General features: G+C 40.1%; 1 protein-coding gene across 1 annotated transcript; it reads right to left on the bottom strand.

The window, feature by feature from the left end:
- Positions 1-19177: 19177 nt before the first annotated feature.
- On the bottom strand, positions 19178-19924 carry LOC113561779 (neutrophil collagenase-like). Its single transcript, XM_026968972.1, has one exon. The coding sequence runs from the start codon at positions 19922-19924 to the stop codon at positions 19178-19180; it is 747 nt and encodes a 248-aa protein (XP_026824773.1).
- Positions 19925-20805: the final 881 nt, after the last annotated feature.

Here is a 20805-nt window from a genome sequence, read left to right on the forward strand (position 1 = left end):
GAGTATATGTTTGCATGTTGCGACTCATCATCGTAGTTTTCAAAACAGTTTGTAAATGATTGATAGTTTCTGTCACTATTGATATCGTTTTTATCCATGAAGTTTCTTTTTTTACTTAGAACATATCCAAAACTGCTCAAGCGCAAGTGAGGAATTGAAATGTACTGCTTTTCCTTCCCTGAGAACCAATATATATACCCACTTCCCTTCCTAAATTTTAAGTAATCCTCCATTTCTCACCAAGTGGTTACTAGGATACTTTGCGGGCTCCCACGAGGAACAGTTTTTCTCCCCCGACACTGGATGTTCTACTTCGTCGACGAGGTTATTATCTTCATAATACACAAATCCATCGACAATAGCCAAATCTCTTCATCGCCACATGTAACAAAAGATAACGAAGACCTTTTGCCGTAACAAGCCGATTTGTCCACGGCTTATACGACTTAGGGAAAAAAACGGATATCTTCCCCAAGTGAGAGGACAAAATTTTATTCTTATCGTCTTGTGCTTATATGTGTACGGAAAGAATGGTTGGTAAATCTACCGATTAGCGTACCCACCTTCTATCACCTTGTCCTTGACATATATTATAGAGGTCACCCTCCTGAGTGACCTTCAAAAGGTTTTAGCCGTCGGTCGTTGTTTACTAAAAAGTTATTAACAAAAGAAGTTTAATGATTTTGCACGAATTTTCAGCCGTCCACGACAAGCAAAAGGTTATATTTTCCGAAACTGGACCGGACATACACTCGGTTTCAGCCCGCTTTGCGGGAGGGCGGGGGGCAGGGGCTTCGCCCCCCCCCCCGCCAGTACCAGTATAACAGATTTTACCGTACAGATTTTGATCACCTGGTACACGGCACGGATCCCGGCGGGGGGGGGGGGGCAAAGCCCTTGCCCCCCGCCATTCCGCGAAGCGGGCTGAAAACGAGCGTATGTTTCCGAGGCTCCAGTTTCGTAAAATATAACCTAACCAGGTTAGGTTAGGTTAGGTTAAAGCAGAGAATACTTTGTATTTAACTGTTTATGCTTTTGGTTAAAGTGAAGAATCTTTACTATCTCTCTCTTTATATACTCATCGTTTGTATGTATATTTTCTGTGTATCTTGTGACCAAGCATGACTTTGAAGAAAGATTTCCGATATGCGTAACATGTGCGTTGACTGACTTTATAAATCATTTGTCTATTATGGATATAATACGTAGACATGTAAGAACGACTGTTTCTTATTTGCCTCAGTATCCATTGCCGATATGTTCCTATTGCGACCGTATGTGTTACTTAATATATCCATTTGCAATGTGTGCCGTGTGTTTTTGTTAACACATATGCTGTGAATATTTTACAGGGAGAGGCAAGCTTCCACGAGAAACATTTTTGCCAGATGAAGCAAATGGAACATGATTTGATGGGACAATAGAATAAACTCACTACCTTTGGAGTGTTTTGCACGATTCTAGGGGGAAGGCTCTCTTCCTCCGAGTGTGCTTTAAAGCATTTTTTTCCTCCTACGTATGTAAAAAAAGGTACTTGGTTAGTTAACAATTAATTTTATATTTAGTTTTGATGTTTATACTAAATATTTTTTTAAACTTTTTGTTGCGTACAAGGATTTTTTATGTAGGTACTTGGTATATATTTTTCTTTTTAAAAACAAAACACAATCTTTTATGTTTTTCACGTTTCTTGCTGTTAGAGCAAGCAACATCGGTGAAAATACAATAGTAATAAGTATTAAATATAAAAAGAAGTGAATATATAAATATATGTAAGCTGTGAACTTAAGTACAAACAGTAGGTTTGTTCGCGTTACCTGAAATCTCTAGAACTTTTTGTACTTAGAATGAGATAGATACATAAATGGATGTTACAGAGAAAAAGATGAAGAGACATAAGTGCAAAAAGTGTGAGTAACGCTAACAGACCTAGTGAGAGTTCAAAGGAATTACACGGTGGCCCGATTCTCGTGTTATCAGAAGCGACACTCTATACATCATATTTCCTCAACCACCTCGTTTGCAAATCCGCCCGCAACGATCGATGGAATTTGGTAAGTTCAACAACGCTTTTATGCGGCTATTAATTATTGTGACATATTTCATTATCGTGACTTTTTCGCCATTCTTGTAGTGATTTGTGTAATACGTAGTCGATGGCACGTGAATTTTTCTTTCCATCTTTAATATTTATTTCTCAATTTTATTACATTTTAGACTGAAATGGATAACATAAAAAATTTATCTATTCAAGCATTAAGAGCAAAAATCGAAGAAATAACAGATGAAGAAACACGAAAAAGTTTGAAGGTTGGTATAATATTTGTCAACTTATTATTTTAGTAATTATGGTGAAAAGGTATACATCTCGTTGTACAGAACAGTTATTTCTTTACAATAATTATAAAATATTAAAATCATCTTTGAAATAGTGCTTATTAATATTGCAGACATGTGAAAATTTAACTAAAATATAATTAGCAATAGAGACTTTAAAATGTTTTATGTGTCGTAATACTGTAAAGGGAGGATTAAATGGTTTGACACTCAAACTCAGAATAGAAAGAGGTGGATTTCAATGTGGTGAAAAGAAATGGGTAAATATATACAATAACGGACCCAGCCCCGATGACGGTGACCGTGACATATATTATAGAAGTCACCCTCCTGAGTGACCTTCAAAAGGTTTTAGTCGTCGCTCGTTGTTTATTAAAAAGTTATTAACAAAAAGTTTAATGATTTCGCACGAACTTTTAGCTGTCCACGTGAAGCAAGAACATGATATTGACATATATTACAAAGGTCACCTTTCCGAATAACCCGCACTAGGTTTTAGTCGTCGATCGTTGTTTATGAAAAAGTTATTAACAAAAGAAATTTCGAAAATATAGTAGTTATTTTGAATATTGAAAGATATAAACGACGAATATGTATATGAACGAAGACAGGAAAGTCATTTAAAGCAGTGAATTGTTAATATATAGAATAATTTCTTTTAATATAAGTACAAAGTATTCTTCACTTTAACCAAAAGCATAAACAGTTAAATACAAAGTATTCTCTGCTTTAACTTAACCTAACCTAACCTAACCTAACCTGGTTAAGTTATATTTTCCGAAACTGGAGCCCCGGACACATATGCTCGTTTTCAGCACGCTTCGCGGGAGGGCGGGGGGAGGAGCTTTGCTCTTCCCCCCGCCGAGGCCAGTGTAACAGATTTCACCGTGCAGATTTTGATCACCTGGTACACGCCATGGATCCCGGCGGGGGGAGGGCCCCCGCCCCCCGCCCTCCCGCGAAGCGGGCTGAAAACGAGCGTATGTGTCCGGGGCTCCAGTTTCGGAAAATATAACCTAACCCAAACCTATTTCTGATTTAAAGCTAAAATTCCATCAAATATACTCTTTCGTAAACGTATATGGTATCGTAAAATTATGCTTTATTCATTAAACATTTTTGTTAATAACTTTTTAACAAACAACGAGCGAAGGGTGAAACCTAGTGCAGGTTATTCAGGAAGGTGACCTTTGTAGTATATGTCAAATTCAAGTCCTTGCTTCGCGTAGACAGCTGAAAATTCGTACACAATTATTAAACTTCTTTTGTTAATAACTTTTTAATAAACAACGAGCGACGGCTAAAACCTCTTGAAGGTCACTCAGGAAGGTGACCTCTACAATATATGTCAAGATCAAGGTCATTGAGGCTGGGTCCGTTATTGTATATATTTACCAAGGAATGTTGTAGAAGATTTTTGCATTTCTTCTCTTTAGAGATCATATAAGAAAGGTTCATTTTCCTCAAAAAGAGAATTATTCTGATTTTTCTATAGAAAATACTGAATCCGTTCCTTCGTATAACAATGATATAACTATTAATAAAAATGATGAAAACACAATTTCGGAAAATCCAGATAATGTGGAGGTCTTAAAACTTTGTGACACTTTTAATTTAAGAGATTCCTTAATAAGTTTAATAATTAAACTGAAATCGAAAGTGTCAATGACTGGAAGCACTGTAACTGATATTCTGGATGAATGTGAATAAATAACAAATGATTTGTGTGTATCATTAAGGACAAAAGTTAAACAATTTTTGCAATCTAGAGAAATGCTTAATGACCGTGATGTTAATGATTTATTATATTCGTTTGAAATAAATAGATCTTGTGAAGGTTTAAGAACACTCGAACAACAAATGAAAGCTATAACAAGTAGTACACAATATATTAAGCCTCAAAAAATTTAGGTAAACGTATAGAGAATACAATTGATAAAGAAACAGGCACTTCTGTACCAAGAACAGTTCTTGAAACATGTCAATATGTTCCTATAATAGATTCTTTAACAATGGTGCTTAGAAATAAAGACATACATGCTGTAATAGAAGCAGAGAAAGAATCAAATGATGGCATTCTTGCATCTTTTATTGATGGGCAGCATTTTAAAATTCATCCCTTTTTCAGAAATATAAACATATTATTAGACTACAACTTTATTACGATGAACTGAAAATTGTCAATCCACTTGGCCGTTGGCCCTAAGACCGGCATTCACAAATTAGGAGTCTTTTTTATACAATACAGAATCTTTTACCTTATATGAATTCTGAGAAAAGTAGTATTCATGTTTTGCTTCTTTGCTGCCATGCTGACACACGAAAATACAAAATGGAAAAAACATTAAGTCCTTTCTTAAAAGATCTTGCAAAATTAGAAAGTGATAAAAGAGTCTCTATACTTCTAGGAGAAGAAAAATATGTTTTGCGTGCATCATTGGCTACGTTTTGTGGAGATGGATTAGCTGTCCATGAAGTATTTAATTTTCTGAGTCCATCCTCTAATTTATTCTGTCGAATGTGTCTTTATACTAGGCAAAATTTGCATAATGGAAGTATAGAAATTAAGCAATCAAGAAATGTGGCAGTTTACAATGTACTACACAATGCAAAGTATAGCGATAATGCTAAAACGTTAACGGGAATACATGGAGACTGTTGCTTACATTCATCTCGTTTCTTTCATGCATGTAGGAACCTTATTTTTTATCTAATGCATGATATTCTTTGTGGTATCGTGCCAATGATACTAAAGTTAGTTTTAGTTTCCCTAATGTCTTATTTAAGATCCCTTATTAGAGATTTCTTGGAAAAATTCAAACAACTTTTCCCTAATATACATATGATAAATAAGACCCATCATTTAACTCACTATCCAGATTGTATTTTGTGGTCTGGACCTCTTCAATTGTATAATTGCATGCGTTATGAAGCCAAACATAATGAAATCAAACTAAAAACACAAAACGTTCATAATTTTACAAACCCACTGAAAACATTAATAAGGATTGTTCAGTGTACTCAAAGTGCTAGATGGGGAAGAGGAGATGCCACAACTTTTCGCGCTAAACCGTTAAATGGAGAAACAGTTACAGTGCAAGCTTGCCAAAGTCGTACATATTTACATGCTCTAGGATATGTTGATACCGATTCTATATTTACTACTAATGCTATAAAAATAAATGGTGTGGAATTTCAACTCAATTTATTAGTCTTAAATTGTCTTAAAATTGATAAAGAAAATGGAAATCTGCCACTTTTTGGATATATTAAAGAAATTTTAATGTTAAATGAAAACGAAATATATTTCTTAACCACGTTATGTAACACTCACTTATTTGATACTGATTTTAATGCCTATTGTGTCGATTGAGAAATACATAAAATTTCACAGCTTTTTGTGAATTGTCTTAGTCTTCCATACTACAAACCATTGTCTATCTGGTCAGAATCAACATCAAACTACTTTTATGTCAGTCTCCGTCACATATTATTATGATGGAAATGGAGTATTTCCTCATCGCATCATTTTAGCAAAAAATGTAAGATTTGTCTTATAAGTCTTTAAACATACGTTCAAACTCAAATTTAATTGTCATGGTCCATTATGTATCGCATTGGACTTTATATTAAGTAACTTAAGGATTTTGCAACCTCTAAAAAACCTTACAAAGGTAAAAGAATACGCCAAGTACATAAAAAAGCAAAACCAAATATGATTGCTTCTAGGTACTTAGCTAGTTAACTATGGATTTCATCATATTTGGTTTTGCTTTTTTATGTACTTGGCGTATTCTTTTACCTTTGTAAGGTTTTTTTAGAGGGATCTCATTACTTTTTATAAAAATTTTTTATATTTCATTAATTTTTAATGTTTTTATAGAAAAGTACATAAAAATAAAAAATAAGGTACCGAACAATGAGAGTCACTGCATAAACATCGAGCGTTACCAAGTTCAGTGCATAGACATCAAGCGCTAACGTATAGCTTATCTGGAATTCATATCATTTGACATGTCACATAAACTTGTGATTAAACTATTTCAGGAACTAAAGCCGTAATCAAAAATCTAACGGCACTTTTATAAGATAATATGGGTGCAAGCTTTCGGTTGCGACCACTCCAAATAAAAATGGTTCAGTCAATCCTGAAATATTGTAATTGAATGTTAGAATTGTGACGTTTCGTTCTTCTCCTTTTCCGAAATCAGGTTCAGACTCACATACATATGTTCGCACATACACATTTAAAGCGATTTTGTACTTTTTTTTCGTTGCACCACATCGACGACGACGACGACGTTGCACCACATCGACAACGACGACGAAGTTGCACCACGTCGATGACGACGACGACGACGACGACGACGTTGCACCACGTCGATGACGATGACCACGTCGACGTGGTGCAACGTCGTCGTCATTGTCGACGTGGTGTAACGTCGTCAACATCGACGTGGTGCAACGTCATCGTCGTCGTCGTCGTCGTCGTGCAACGTCGTCGTCGAATAAATTAAATCATGCATGTATGAACGCATGTGTGAACGCAAGCCTGAGGGACAAAATCGCTTTGCATGTATATGTGCGAACATATGTACATGAGTCTGGAAATGGAAAACGGAACTTCGCAGTTATAATATATGATTACAATAGACTAAGGATTGACTGCATCAATCTTATTCAAATTGGTCGCAATCGAAAGCTTGCATTCATATTATATAATAAAAGTGCCGTTACATTTTTGATATCGGTTTTAGTTCGTGAAATATTTTAATCATAAGTTTATGTGACCTGTCAAATGACATGAATTCCAGATAAGCTTTACGGTAGCGCTCGACGTTTATGCAATGAATTTGGCAACGCTCGACGTATATGCAGTGATGCTCATTGCTCGGAACCTTATGTTTTATGTACTTGGCGTCGCGACGCTACCGCGTCGCATTTTACCAAGTAAAAACTATAAAGCGAATGTAAATATTAAAACAAGCATCAATGAATGTACAAGTACATGATTGAAAAAATTTATCGCTTTTATATAGATAGATAAAGTTCAAATAAATTCTAATACATTGGATGAACTTGTAGTGAAACATAGCATTCAAAGTACATTTATGTACACAACAACAATGAAGTTCGCAAAGCGTCTATAAAGTTTGTAAAAATATAAAGAATAAAATAAAAGATTGTAAATATAGAATTTAAAAATATCTGAAAAGTTAATATAAAATTTATATGCTACATTTCTAACATTAATAACCAAAGTTTTATGTTATTTGCAAAATAGTACAAGTAAAATAGTAAAAGTAAAAAATAGTAAAAGGCTTATTTATGTAATAATTATTTATGTAATAATGTGATTAAATTTGTTGCACTGCACATAAATATTGATACACTTTTTGTTAGATATCCTGTATATAAATATAGAAAACATACGTGTCAAAATTTTCGATATCTGCAAATTTTGAAATGCAGCCTTGTGTCTTTGCGCTAACCAACTATACTGTTGAGCCATTTCATCGGTTACAAGATAATGTAAAATATTACGGATCGTTTTTTTAATATCTGCACTAGTAACTTGCGTAAGACTTGTTATCTACAAAAAAATGAAATAAATTAATTGCAATATACATTTTTAAAAATGTGTACTTCAGTACATAAAATAATACATATGTTTAAATATAAGATTTACCAGTTTTTTTTTGGAACGCAGAATTATTTTCAATTTTGTTTTCTACTTCTTTGAGGCTAGCTGCATTGTTAATAGGAAAAATTTCAACAAGTGTATTGTATTCATCCAAAACCGATTGCACTTTTAAAGATTCACTACTTTATTCCAAAACATCTAGCCTATGAATGACTTCTCGAATTAAGGAAGTAAGACCGTTCATAGATACCTTTAAGCTTTCGACGTCTTTTAAGATTTGATGGTTTGTATGATTAATTTCTGCAATAATAATTACATGAAAACTTTTATTCAACAATTGATACTAATATAAAGAAAAATGTTATATTTTTTCTTACCTGTTCCATTATTGGAAGATAATACAGGAGTATGCAGTGTTTGGCTTGTAGATGGTAATGATTTTACATCCACAATTGAAGAAGGAACGTTGTTTAACGCATTAGCTTTACTATGCGTGACGGTTGAGACAGTTGCACAAGCATAAGTATTTGATATGTTAGCTTTGCTATACATAGCAACCGGCACCTGAGGAAGTGACGGTAAATTCGTTTTGTTTGGTTTAACTTTTCTTCTTTTTTCACGAATGTCTTCCTTATCGCTGCTATCGCTAAATTGTACTTTAGCATGATCTCTCTTTCGTTTCTTTTTTTCGTCTGTATTATATGGTGAGTCAACATCACTTTGATATTCGGCCTTCTTTAGCTTAATTTTGGCATTTGAAAAAGAATCTGAAAATTAAAAGAAATACATTTTATTAGGAATATTTTTTGTTTATGTAAAGGTAAAGAAATGAAAAATTGTAATAAAGGAAAATAAAAAATTAAAAGTATTAATCAGTGATTAATATAAACCTGTTTTATACAGAATTGCTTTAAAAGGTTCTAATGTCCAATCATCCTTTACAGAACTCCTTTTATAAACGAGAATATCAAAATCTTTATCTGATTTTACTTTGAGCCAGTTGTTAAATTTTCTCCTTTAATAACCCAGTTATCTGGAATGATTTGGATCCCATCATAAAATTCGATTACACAAAACAATCCTTCGGCCATTGTCAATAATTTTTCCATCATTATAATAAACTAAAACAAAAAATGAATATAAATGAATATAAAAAATGAATGTAAATCAATATTTTTCAAGGAATGGTGAAAAAGAACAATATATATACAACATACCAAACAATTTCAATTTTCTACGGCAACACATTATTGTTTTGTTTTATTCATGAGAATGTAAGAGAGATATAACAACAGTTTTACTGTTTTTCCATGGTATTCTTAAACATTTCTTTTTAATAGTTCCATTCAAGGGCCATTGCTTCAAATCAGAAAGTTTAGATGCAAGATAACCCAACAAGTTGCGATTTGCAAGGAAGAGTATAAAAATCTTCAACGACAGTAAAATATTGTCCTATTATGACTAAAGAATTATTTTGCCGGTTAAAGGCAACATTTCTAACTATAACTATAGTTCCGTCAGAAGCCAAAAAACAATTGTCTCTTATGTCTCCAGCTATTAAAGTAAAACCAAATCCTGCGATTTTGCTATATTGTGGATCGCTACAATCTGGTAAAAGAGAGCCGTCTTCATGATGGGATTCTTGCAAAACGGTATATTCATTTTGCCTCATATACTGTTTGTTGACATTATCCAATTGTGCATTTCTGCATATCGGCGGTGTAATTGAGGTAATATTTCTTGGGGTTTTTTTATGAGATTTTCATTTTCTGAAGAAAACTTTTAAAACGGAAAACTGAGAGGGAATCAAGTGGCCCATGTTTGCGTACGTCGCACAGTGGTCCCAAATCCCAAAAACGTGGCCAAAACCCCCTAAATCGAAATTTCAATTTGGGGACTTTTAAGGCCCTAAATAGTTAGGTTGATATCTTTACTGTTAGAAACGACTGTGTTTGAGGGTCATATGCACATACCTGGCTCTCGAAATCTATTTTAATCTGAGCGTCGAGCGCGTCACATCGAGAGCTCGCTCCGAACGCAAGTAAACGTAATTTTCAATCGCGCTGCATTCCCTTGTGTTTTTAGTTATTTTAATTTCATCAAATGGAGTCAACAACTGAAAGTAAGTAAATTTCAACTATGTAAATAAAATGCAATACAATTTGATTGTTATTAAATTATAGGAGCATTTAAAATATCGTTTTATTATCGTTTCCAGTGTAAATCGCAAAAATTAAAATATACAGAAGTCAAAAGTCCCACGAGATCCCACTCTCAAACAAATTTTCCCGTCTTTTTTAATCGTTCTTCATTAATAATTTAAAAAATATAGCTGCCCCCACTTGCCCCATTTTATTTTATCTAACTTTTTCTGTGGCGATGCATAAATTCGCTTTCAGGCGCGCATTGCACGCTTTCTTTTTGGTTGATTCAAAGTGAATAAAATCATTAAATTGTTTACCGCGGGTTGATAAGTATGTTTCAATAATGTAATAACAATCAATATATGTATTACCTATTGTTCAAACATTTTTTAATTTCTGTTATTTCGACACATAGACATAGATTAAATTTGGGGCATGATTTTAATTGGAACGATGTTCAGATTGTGGATGAAGAGGGATCATTTAAAAGAAGATTAATGTCAGAAATGTTTAATATAAAAAGACAATTGAAACCGTTAAATTTACAAAGCGATACAGAGTTCCTTTCGGATGATTATCTTCCGATTTTGAACAGCCTTCCTCCTCTTTGACTTTATTTGTGTCTTTATTGGGTTTGTTTTTGTATACGACCATTGTTAGTGTTCGACTGTTGTCTGGTTTCTCTGGCCTTGTGTCATGGTTACCGAGACAGTTTAAGTGCCTAGACGTTTTTGATTGAGTGGCTTTGTTCCTGTTCATTTTTAAGTTTATAACTTGGTATGTAATTTGCGTGTTTTAATCACTTTTGAACTATTGTAAGTTATTTATTTTGATTTGAAACCTCATTATGACAGATTTGCTTTTCGACGTGTACATTTTCGTGATTTGCGCTTTTGTTTGGATAATTGTATGATTGAACGAACTTACCAAGTGAAGTTCGATCCTAATTATGCCCTGGGTCTCGTCCGGATGGAATAACTATGTAGTCGTGCTCCCGCACGCACCTCGACAACAGTGTTAAAAAATCGCCAAAAGCAAAAGACGATAACTCGCGCGTTGCGCCGCGCCGCCCGCGCGCCTCACATCCTCATGAGTTCAAAGAATCCCAGGCAAATCACTATACCTAGAGAGGGAGAAGTAGAAAAAGGGTGGGAGGTCCATCCGGACGAGACCCAGGGCATAATTAGGATCGAACTTCACTTGGTAAGTTCGTTCAATCATACAATTATGCTCCAGGGTCTCGTCCGGATGGAATAACTATGTAGCTGTTTAAAGCTGTTTAAAATCAGCAATTTGCCGCAAACCAGGACTCCTAGGACAGGAAATCCACGTGAAAATGACATATGGCAAATCTGAAACAAGATACGATATATAAGAAGCCCTCATAAAAGGAAGATGCGTATGCACCGAGTCCACAGGCTATACGGTACAATGAACAACTGTATAATCCCACAGAATATAAATATAAAGAAAAAGACTGCGCCACTAAGGTCCGCCGTGTGGAGCGGCGAAGAGTCGGGGCTAGCCAATTCGATATGTCTCTCCGTGACGAAATCAGGATTCCATTGGCTGTAGCCTCAGACATTACAGACTAATTAGACGTAAGCGCAGAGAATACAACGGCGCGTACTCCACCTTCCACGAGGTCGGGAGTAAACCAGAGACTTACGAACTGTAAAGCAGTCGCTGAAAACGATAAATGTCACGAAAAAGAGGCGGAAAACCTCGCCACACGGATGTAATGGGTGAGGATAAAGCAAAAGGGCCAAAGAAGAGCTAAGAAGTCGTCTGCATGCAATGTTCCCTAAAACGGAACAATGGAAGGAATCCCATGCTTCGCAACACGAAAGAAACAGAGAGAAAGTAGAGGGCAGCCCGACGCTGATAGAAGAACTCAATTCGAGCTGGAAAGTGAAAAAAGGAAATATTCAGCCCTTATTAGAGAAAAGTTTGAGTCCGATGACTCGTTCCGAGGGCGAGGAGAGTTAAACTCGCCGCAAGAGTAATCCAGGAGACGAACATAAGGGTAAAAAGGCGGACAGCCGGGATATCACGAAGATCGGAATCCATCCGAAAATGTACGCAGGCACTGCGATTCGAATACTGCAGTACCTTCTAGATGGAAAATCTAGGTACTGAAGGGAAGCAACGGGAAATAGAGAAGCGTCCGCTGATGCTGACGAAAAAACCATCAAGAAAGCTGACGGAATGCTACTCGATAGTTAACTGATCAGGGGACCCGAGTGACTCGGGAGGGTGGCTTCCTGATATTCTGCCAGCCTTCCGGGAAGGGAGCCTCCGCGCCAGATGATGATCCTCAAAAGGAAGAAAAGGAAGGCGCAAAAACTACGAGGCTGAAAAAATACGAGATGATGGAACAAAGGCAGTTCGGTCTGTAAGGGCTATCGAAGTATTACCCGTCTCCGCAACTGCCTCGATATAAGACTTTTCCTTCTCCTGAGATGGGAAACGCACTCCATGCAATTGCATCAGGAAGCAATCCAGATACCTAAGTGTTGTACTTGGTACTGAAAAAAGATGCTAGTAAAATGAAAAAAGGCCAACATCCAGGCCGCTATACAAACGTTGCCACCCATAAAACCTTCAAGAACAGGAGCTGCGAATCGAGAATCAAAAATAAAATTGTCTCTAAGACATGAGGCGTGTAAATACAAGAAGAGATATCCCGATCCTCATACTGGCGCTCAACCTGTTTCAGAACAACCGACAGGTGGGAGGCAAGGGTAGAAAAGAGCTGCAAATGTGCGAAAGAACCAATGCAGTAATAGAAAGCAGTCCAACCGACTGCGAAACGAAGCATGGTGAGAAGAGGCATTACAGTCCCCCTAGAATCAGGAAAAGAACAATGCCGAATAGCGGTCACTAGTCGAGTGTACCTGAATCCGCACAAGAAGCGCCCAAACGTTCAAAGCAAAACTGCTGAGGAGGCTCCGTTAGTTTAATCGAAAACCAGGAGACACTCACACTCATACCTTATAGAATGAGATAAGAAGGTATACATAGAGGCACCGCGACCGAGCAGCTTTAATGCATGCTCAGGACAACATTAGTGATATCTCAATGACTAATATGTCCAAATTTATTCCACGGAAAAAATTCTACCTGGAATCCAGGCTCGATGGTGTTTCCATCAGCGCATTATTTGCCATCGGAGACAACCAACAGTGCATTTCTGTCGTCTCTGAAAGAGATGCAATGCGTATGTTAGGGATTAAATGAACTGCAAGGAAACCACGATGAGGGCCACATGACCCGGGAGTCGGAGACCAATGCACCTCCTCGAGGAACATCATCAGTATCTCCAAAATCAGGTGGTATCCTGGAATGCAGACAGCAATGATATCAGCACCGAAACTCTGTAATAATCTCGCAAGTCAGACAGTCCGATGGCGATAATCCACTGCGCAATCAAAAACATTGAACAAATGTGACAAAATCCGGGCGAAGAAGGCGACTATTGGAATTAGCATGCACGCACACAGCGAGACCCTCGTGGATATGTGTGCGCCTGCACTTTCGGCCCACCGCGAGCTGCCGACTCCGCTAGTAGTGGGGATCAGAGGTTAGATATCAGTGGGACCTAGCTTACTTACTTTCTCGTGAGCGAATTCATCCGCGAATGTCAATAGGCACATGACGGCTCATAGAACACGAATTTGTTATTTTTTTACTAAAGTTCTGCTTCTGCAAAATGATGCTAAATCCAAAGAATATTTTGCAATTGTTAGCAACAGCCTTCGATCATCCGCAATATGATTTTCAATCTGTCATTAGCGAAGATGAGAGGAGATTCAGTTTTCATATAGAGAATCTGATAAAAGATGCCATTGAATAATCTCTATTTATAGAAACGTATACTACTCTCAATTTTGAAGACGAAAGTGTTCTTCAGGATGCAGTTTTAATCGAGGAAAATGGTGATAACGATTATATTCAAGATATTGCGACTTCTAATTTAAATTCACCTATCGAATTAACAGAAGTTTTGGATGAAGAATATAAACGAAAAGTTATAGAATTTTGGAAATCAGGAAAAAATATAAATTAAAGTTTGCAACAGTTAAAGCCAGATTTAAACGTATTACATCAAAGTAACAATTATATAAATGGGAAAAAGTAATTTCAAAAGGCGGAAATACAAAAGAAAAATTAAAAAAATTATCAGAATATGTATTATCTCAATTTGAAGATGCTTTACAAAAATCTTTACCAATTCATGATTTAGATATTCGCAGATGGGCTCTGAATGCTAGAAATCAATTACAATTATCGGAAGATTTTTTTAAAGCATCTGATAAATGGATTCATAATTTCAAACAGAAGCACCATATTGTTTCTAGAAAAATAAATAAGTTTATAACACAGAAAAACTTAACAGACATTAATAAATTAAAAATAGAGGCTAATAATTTTGTAGAAAAAGTAAAAACGGAACTTTCACTAATTGGAGCAGAAAATGTTTTTAATTCTGATCAATCGGGTTTCAATTTAGAAATGCACACAGGACGTACTTTATCTCTCCGAGGACAGAAAAAAATTGAAACATTAACACAATCAATAAATTCTATGACTCATAGTTATACAATTCAGCCCATAATATCAGCAAGTGGTTCTCTTTTATCACCGCTATTAATTATTTTCCAGGAAAAGGATGGAAAATTTGGACCTCAAGTAGAACTAAATCTTTTTAAGACTGAAAATGTTGTTGCATTACCTTCAAACTCAGGTAAGATGACAACAAACCTTGTAAAAACATGGTTTACAAATGTTTATCTTCCTAATAGCAACGATAATAGTGTTTTGCTTTTAGACTCATGGAGTGGCCAAAATTCGAGACAATTTGAAACAATAGACAAATTATCAAAGAGTGTAAAAATTTTAACAATTCCTGCAGGAATGACCGGAATGATTCAACCTCTTGATGTCTTCGGTTTCAGGATCTGGAAAAATTATATTAAACATTTTTCTGATATAGTTCTTTTGTATAAGTACAATGTGAACTTACATTTGCGAAACAACATTATTATACTTCAAACGCTTATTCATAACCAATTATCTTTTCCTCGGTTTATAAATGTATTTAAATATTCGTGGTACAAAAGCGGATATTTACAGGAGAAACCACCTGAGTTTGATAATCCCGTAGATTATTGCTTTAAAAATTGCGAAACCATATGTGCGTCATGCAATAATATAGCAATTATAAAGTGTTCTTGGTGTGCAAATTCTTTACGTATTAATGAATTTTTTTTGAATATCATTACTGTAAAAATTATAAACAATAAAAAATATATATAAACGAAACGCGAGCAATAAGTGAGTGGAAAAAGGTATTAAAAAACAGTTAAAAAATTACAGTTAAAAAAAAAATATTAAAAAACAAAAAATACACGAAAAAAATAATAGTATTCTGCTTTAGTTTTAGCTTTAGTGTTTAGATAGATAGATCAGACTATAGATAAAAATGTGAATAGACTATGGTCACCTACTCGTCGTCACAATTATTCCTTGTGGGAAGGGTGGTTTACCCTCTCGCAACAACGGTACATGAAAAGTCGGACATGTAAACTTCATTATTTAACATAAAAAACATTTTAAAGTAGCGAATGAAATTATTTCAATACAAAAAAAGATAATTTCATTTTAAGGGGTGATTCACCCCTTTATTTTGGTTTTTTCGAAAAAAGCAAGAACACGTAACTTTTATTTTTTCATGCTCTTTAATTTGGTTTTTGTTTCATTAAAATCAGTTAATAATTTCTTCTGTTATATTAAAAAAACTAAAAATAAACCTTTTGGGGGGACGTTTTACCCCTCGCAACACTGATGTATGGAAAGTCGAATATGTTAATTTAACTTAAGAAACATTTTGCAATTAGTTTCATGTTGATCGGTGCATTGCTTCTATGCGAAACACCTTAACGACTCCCTAATACCCTCAACTATGGGGGTCGATTTCACCCCTTTAATGTTGATCATTGTCGATAAAAAAAAATACGTGTCTATTATTTTTGCCTACTCTACAAGTGTACAAAGTTGCATTGAAATCGGCGAGTCACACGAAGGTAGGTTTACTTGTAACTTCATTATCATCTTCACTTTCATCTTCACTTTCGTCATCTATATTATGCAATGAATTGTTATTACCTTCACAACAACTCTAGTAGGTATACTAGGAGAGTTCTGAGCCACTTTTCCAGCCATGTGGAAAAACCACGTGACCGGGAGGGGGGGGAGGGGGAATGTGGTTGGGGTTTTTCCCCTCCCCTTGATTTTATGTTGGTTTTTCCTCTTCCACCTGATTTTGTATTGGTTATTTCCCTTCTATTTGATTTTCTATTGGTTTTTGTTATCGCCGGAAGTGGGCGTCGTCTTGGACGATGATGTTTTTTTTCGGTTAGGGCCCGTTATCGCCGGAAGTGGGCGTCGTCTTGGACGACGATGTTTCGTTCGGTTACCGGACATGATTTTCGGTTAGGGTCCGTTATCGCCGGAAGCGGTTATCGTCCTGGGCGACGATGATTTCGGTCACAGGACGTGATTTTCGGTTAGGGCCGGTTATTGCCGGAAGCGGTTACCGTCCTGGGCGGCGATGATTTCGGTCACAGGACGTGATTTTCGGTTAGGGCCCGTTATCGCCGCCTGATATCACCGTAAGCGGGCGGCGTCCTGGTCGACGTTTTTTCGGTTAGGATCCGTTATCGTCGAAAGCGGTCCTCCAGCTGATAACGTTCTATTTTTGGACGTCCGCGAAGATCGGCGCTCGTCGTTGAAATTTTCACCGGACGTGGTTCAACGGTCGTCCCTCGAAATGACGCAACATCTGCGACGGTCGCGTCGGACGCCGCTCGACGCGTTCGAACCTGCTCGGACGCGTTCGAGGTCACGCTGTGGCGTAGTCGCGGTTATCCTTAAATTTTTCCCCGGACGAGGCGCGACGGTTATTTTTGAATCTTCCCTCATTCTATAACTTACTGTCGGTACGCTCGACCGCTATCGCTACGTACAAGACGCGTGGGGAAGGGTAGGGGTTCAACGCGATTTGATAACGAACAAAAAACTAATTTATTTGTATTCTGCGATTAATACATATAATATATAAAGAATACACATTTAATAAGATACGTAAAAATATAGCATGGCTGTGCGCAATATATTTTGAGCAACGTGGAGAAATATAGTATTTATTATGCTCAATACGTATACATTACAAAGTAATAAAATATTATACGTGCGCGCGCATGGGAGCTCTCGGTACGCAGCGTGTAGCTTAAACGTTACCGAAGGCCGCGACGAGCAGCTCGCAATCGAGCAAATCATCGAGGTCGAAGGTCCTTACTGTCGCGTATCGCCCTCGGAGCGTCGGAAGGATCCTCGACGCCTGCGGCGGCGTGCTTGAAGGCGCGCAGTTTAGCCTCGACCCGACCGCCGACGCTGACCATCGTGGCGATGACGCGCTCGGCGCAGTGCCGCAATCCGTAAAGATAGCGCACCGTCGGCGCGGCCAGGGTCAAACGGCCGGTCGGTGTGTCCAGGCGTATGGTCGGCTGACGGTTGATGCTGGCGAAGCGTATTGTCAGATCGCCCATTCGCACGGGCGGAGGCGCGATGTGCTCGTCGACGTCGTTAGCCCGCTCGAGGTAGTCGCAGACGATGGCTCTACTACCCACTAGTCCTTTCCACATCTCGGTGGTCAGCAGTATCTCCTTGCCGGTAGTGTCCCCCATCGCGATTTGTACGGCCACCGCGTCCGCGGTCGGAGGGACGCCCATGCCGATCTCCAGATACTTGTAGCCGGTTCTGGTCAGGTTGTATCTGCGGCCGAGCAGCCGCGCGCGTCGCGCGTCGACGTTGGCCGTCACGGCGAGGTCCCCCCACCTGTCGGTAAGATACGAGATTCGGGCGAATTATAATAAAACGATCGATACGAGCGTCGAAGAAATCCATGCGCGCCATCGTTGCGTCGCGCGACTCACTTGCGACGTTGTCTCTTCATCGCGCCTCCAGTCTCCTCCAACCTCGGAGCGACGTTCTCCTTCTCCACCTGTTCTAGCGGTGCCTTGATGCGATACATCGCGCTGTGGACAGGAACGTGCGTCTACTCCTCCCAGATTAAGGACGCTCGACTGGCGTATCCTTAGCGAAACGCTGTTTATATACCCTTCTCCTCCCATGTAAAGGCGTGTAACGTAGATGGGAATGCGCGCGACTAATCAAACGCGACGCTGGAACGAGCGAGTCGAGCAAGCAGATCCCACAGTTTCCGTAGGATATCCTCCCTCAGACACGTCACGCCGATCACGTCGAGATCGAACTTCCCGGACCTCGTCACGGTCTCGGTGAACTCGTTGTACGCGAAGAAGCGATCCCGATGAACGAAGTAGAGGTGTCCATCGGTGTAGCGGTAGGCCGTGCGTACCAACGACGGTATACCCGGGAAAACCGTCTGCAGCGTGTGGTACCCGCGAGCCGTCATGTTGCATTCGTCTATTTCCAGTACCGCGTAATCGTTGTATATGATATAGGTGCGACCCGTGTGCGAGTTCAGCGCGGCGCGTTGATAACCGCGTTTGGCGGAAGCCCGAGATCCGTCGCGCGTCGCGGCCACGACGCGCGTAGCTCGAGGGCGGGATAAGACACCATGTACACCCATCCATCGGCGAACAGCACCAGGTCCCCCTTGACCGTCTGATACGCCGCCGACAGGCGCGTGACGGTCTTCGGCAGGAACCTCGCGTAATCCCCCAGGACGAACGGTCTGTCGACGATCTTCCCGCCCAGGTCGATCGACCACGCGTACCGCCCGCGTGTGACGAACAAGCGCTTTCCCAGCACGAGCAGGGGTGTCGACGTGGCGCCAGGTGCACGGATCGGGCGGCTCCGGCGACGCCGCCGTCGCGTTCGTACTCGCGGGCGTCGTGGTCCTTTGTACGACCGTAGGCTCGGCGGGCGCCGCGGTCGACAGCTCGCCCTCCGCGACACCGTAGAGATTCCGCACGGCGAGAACGTCCTCCATACCCAGTACTACCGGTCATTCCACGGCGGGCGAGTACGCGTACATGAGCGAGTTCTCGTCCGTGGTGTGCGACAATCCCAATGAGTGGCCGATCTCGTGAACGAGCATTCGCAGCAGGTGATGCGAGTTCTGCGAATTGGGGGTCAGCGCGATGTGCCACGCCTCGCGGTGGTCGACGTGCACCTCCGACACGTCGTCCCGAGCCCCAGAGGGTAACATCGCGTGAGCGAGCACCTTGCCCGGTCCGTCGAGGTCGCCGGAGCAGACGGCGCCGTCGTACCTACGGTCCAGCATCGTGTACCTACCCTCGCGGAACGCTATGATGATGTCCGGCTTGTTCGTGTCGCGCGAGAACGTCAGCGACGAGTTCGCGGTCCAGAGAGCGAAGGCGGTCTCAGTCGTTCGCAGGGTAGTCCGGTCCGCAAGTTGGAAGTTCCACGTGAGGTTCAGCCTCGGCCACTGCAACGGCGCGACGCCGAGCCGGCGACTCGGCGCGTCGGTCACCCCGCAGTGCGGTTTGGCCATGTAACGAAGCGTCACGTTGTTCAGCGTACCGTCGACCGGAAGGTAGTAGTACTCTTGAAACAACGAAACCGCGTGACGCAGCTCGTCGTTCGTGATCAGGGATCGATCGGCGGTGCTGTCGAGATAGCCGTAATGTCGAAGAAAATTGACGGCTCCGTCCCTGCTCCGGTACGCGTCGTACGCGGAAGCGAGAGGAAACGCTACGAGGAGGAACGCGGCGACGGCGGACGGCGACATCGCGGCGATAAGGTCCAGCGCGTACGCGTCGCGCGAGCGCGGTGGTGCGACTGACACCGCGCGGGGGGGGGAGGGGGAGCGGTCGCGGCGATCTTTCGCTCGCGAGGACGCTGCTTCGTATCGATGACGCTCCGAGGACACCCGCGCGCCGAAGGTGGTTACCTCGCGTACCCATGGGTAGGAAAGTCACAGCGTTATCGGAGGTGGCAGCGGTTTTCCATCGTCGCTCTCTAAATATAACGTTCTATTAAAAGAGCAATAAGCGTATCCGCGCGGAGATGAAATCCGCGGAAACTGGGAAAACCGTTTCCTGCAACACGCTCCTTGTGATACACGATTCAGCGCATTATGCAGCAGTGTCGTTTTTCGTTCGCGACAAAGTGCGCAAACAATTAACAATGGAGAACATCGTGAACGCCGTTGGTGGAGTTCACGCCGCATCGATGATGTTCGCCGATACGGCTGAAACGTTGGCTAAGCGTTTCCACCAAATCGCGCGAAACATGGCCCGCATCCACGCCGAGTTCGACGCGCAAACCGTGACGTACCTATTGCAGGATATGTACGTACCAAACCAAACGACCGTTCTTCCAATCCTCGCGTATATTATTGTGTACGCGAATGTAATTGCGTGTGCGCTTGCTAGGGGAACAATACGTGACTATCTGCTGGGGATGGAGGAGGTGATGCGCAAGCAGATGCTGTTCCTCGTGGCAGTAGATCGGGACGTTAAGGAGATCATTGGGTCTGGGTACATCCGCGCCAATACGCCACCACTCGATGAGTAAGCGTAACCGTCCGCACTCGTCCAAAGATGCGCGCGCTTCGTTAGAATAACGCTCACTTGTCCGTACTATCATTTCAGGCAACCCTGAGCGAAA

The sequence above is a fragment of the Ooceraea biroi genome, chromosome 4, assembly GCF_003672135.1.
Source record: "Ooceraea biroi isolate clonal line C1 chromosome 4, Obir_v5.4, whole genome shotgun sequence".
NCBI lineage: Eukaryota > Metazoa > Arthropoda > Insecta > Hymenoptera > Formicidae > Ooceraea > Ooceraea biroi.

Coding starts and splice junctions, on each gene's coding strand:
- LOC113561779 (XM_026968972.1), bottom strand. CDS start 19,924: ATGTCGCCGTCCGCCGTCGCCGCGTTCCTCCTCGTAGCGTTTCCTCTC.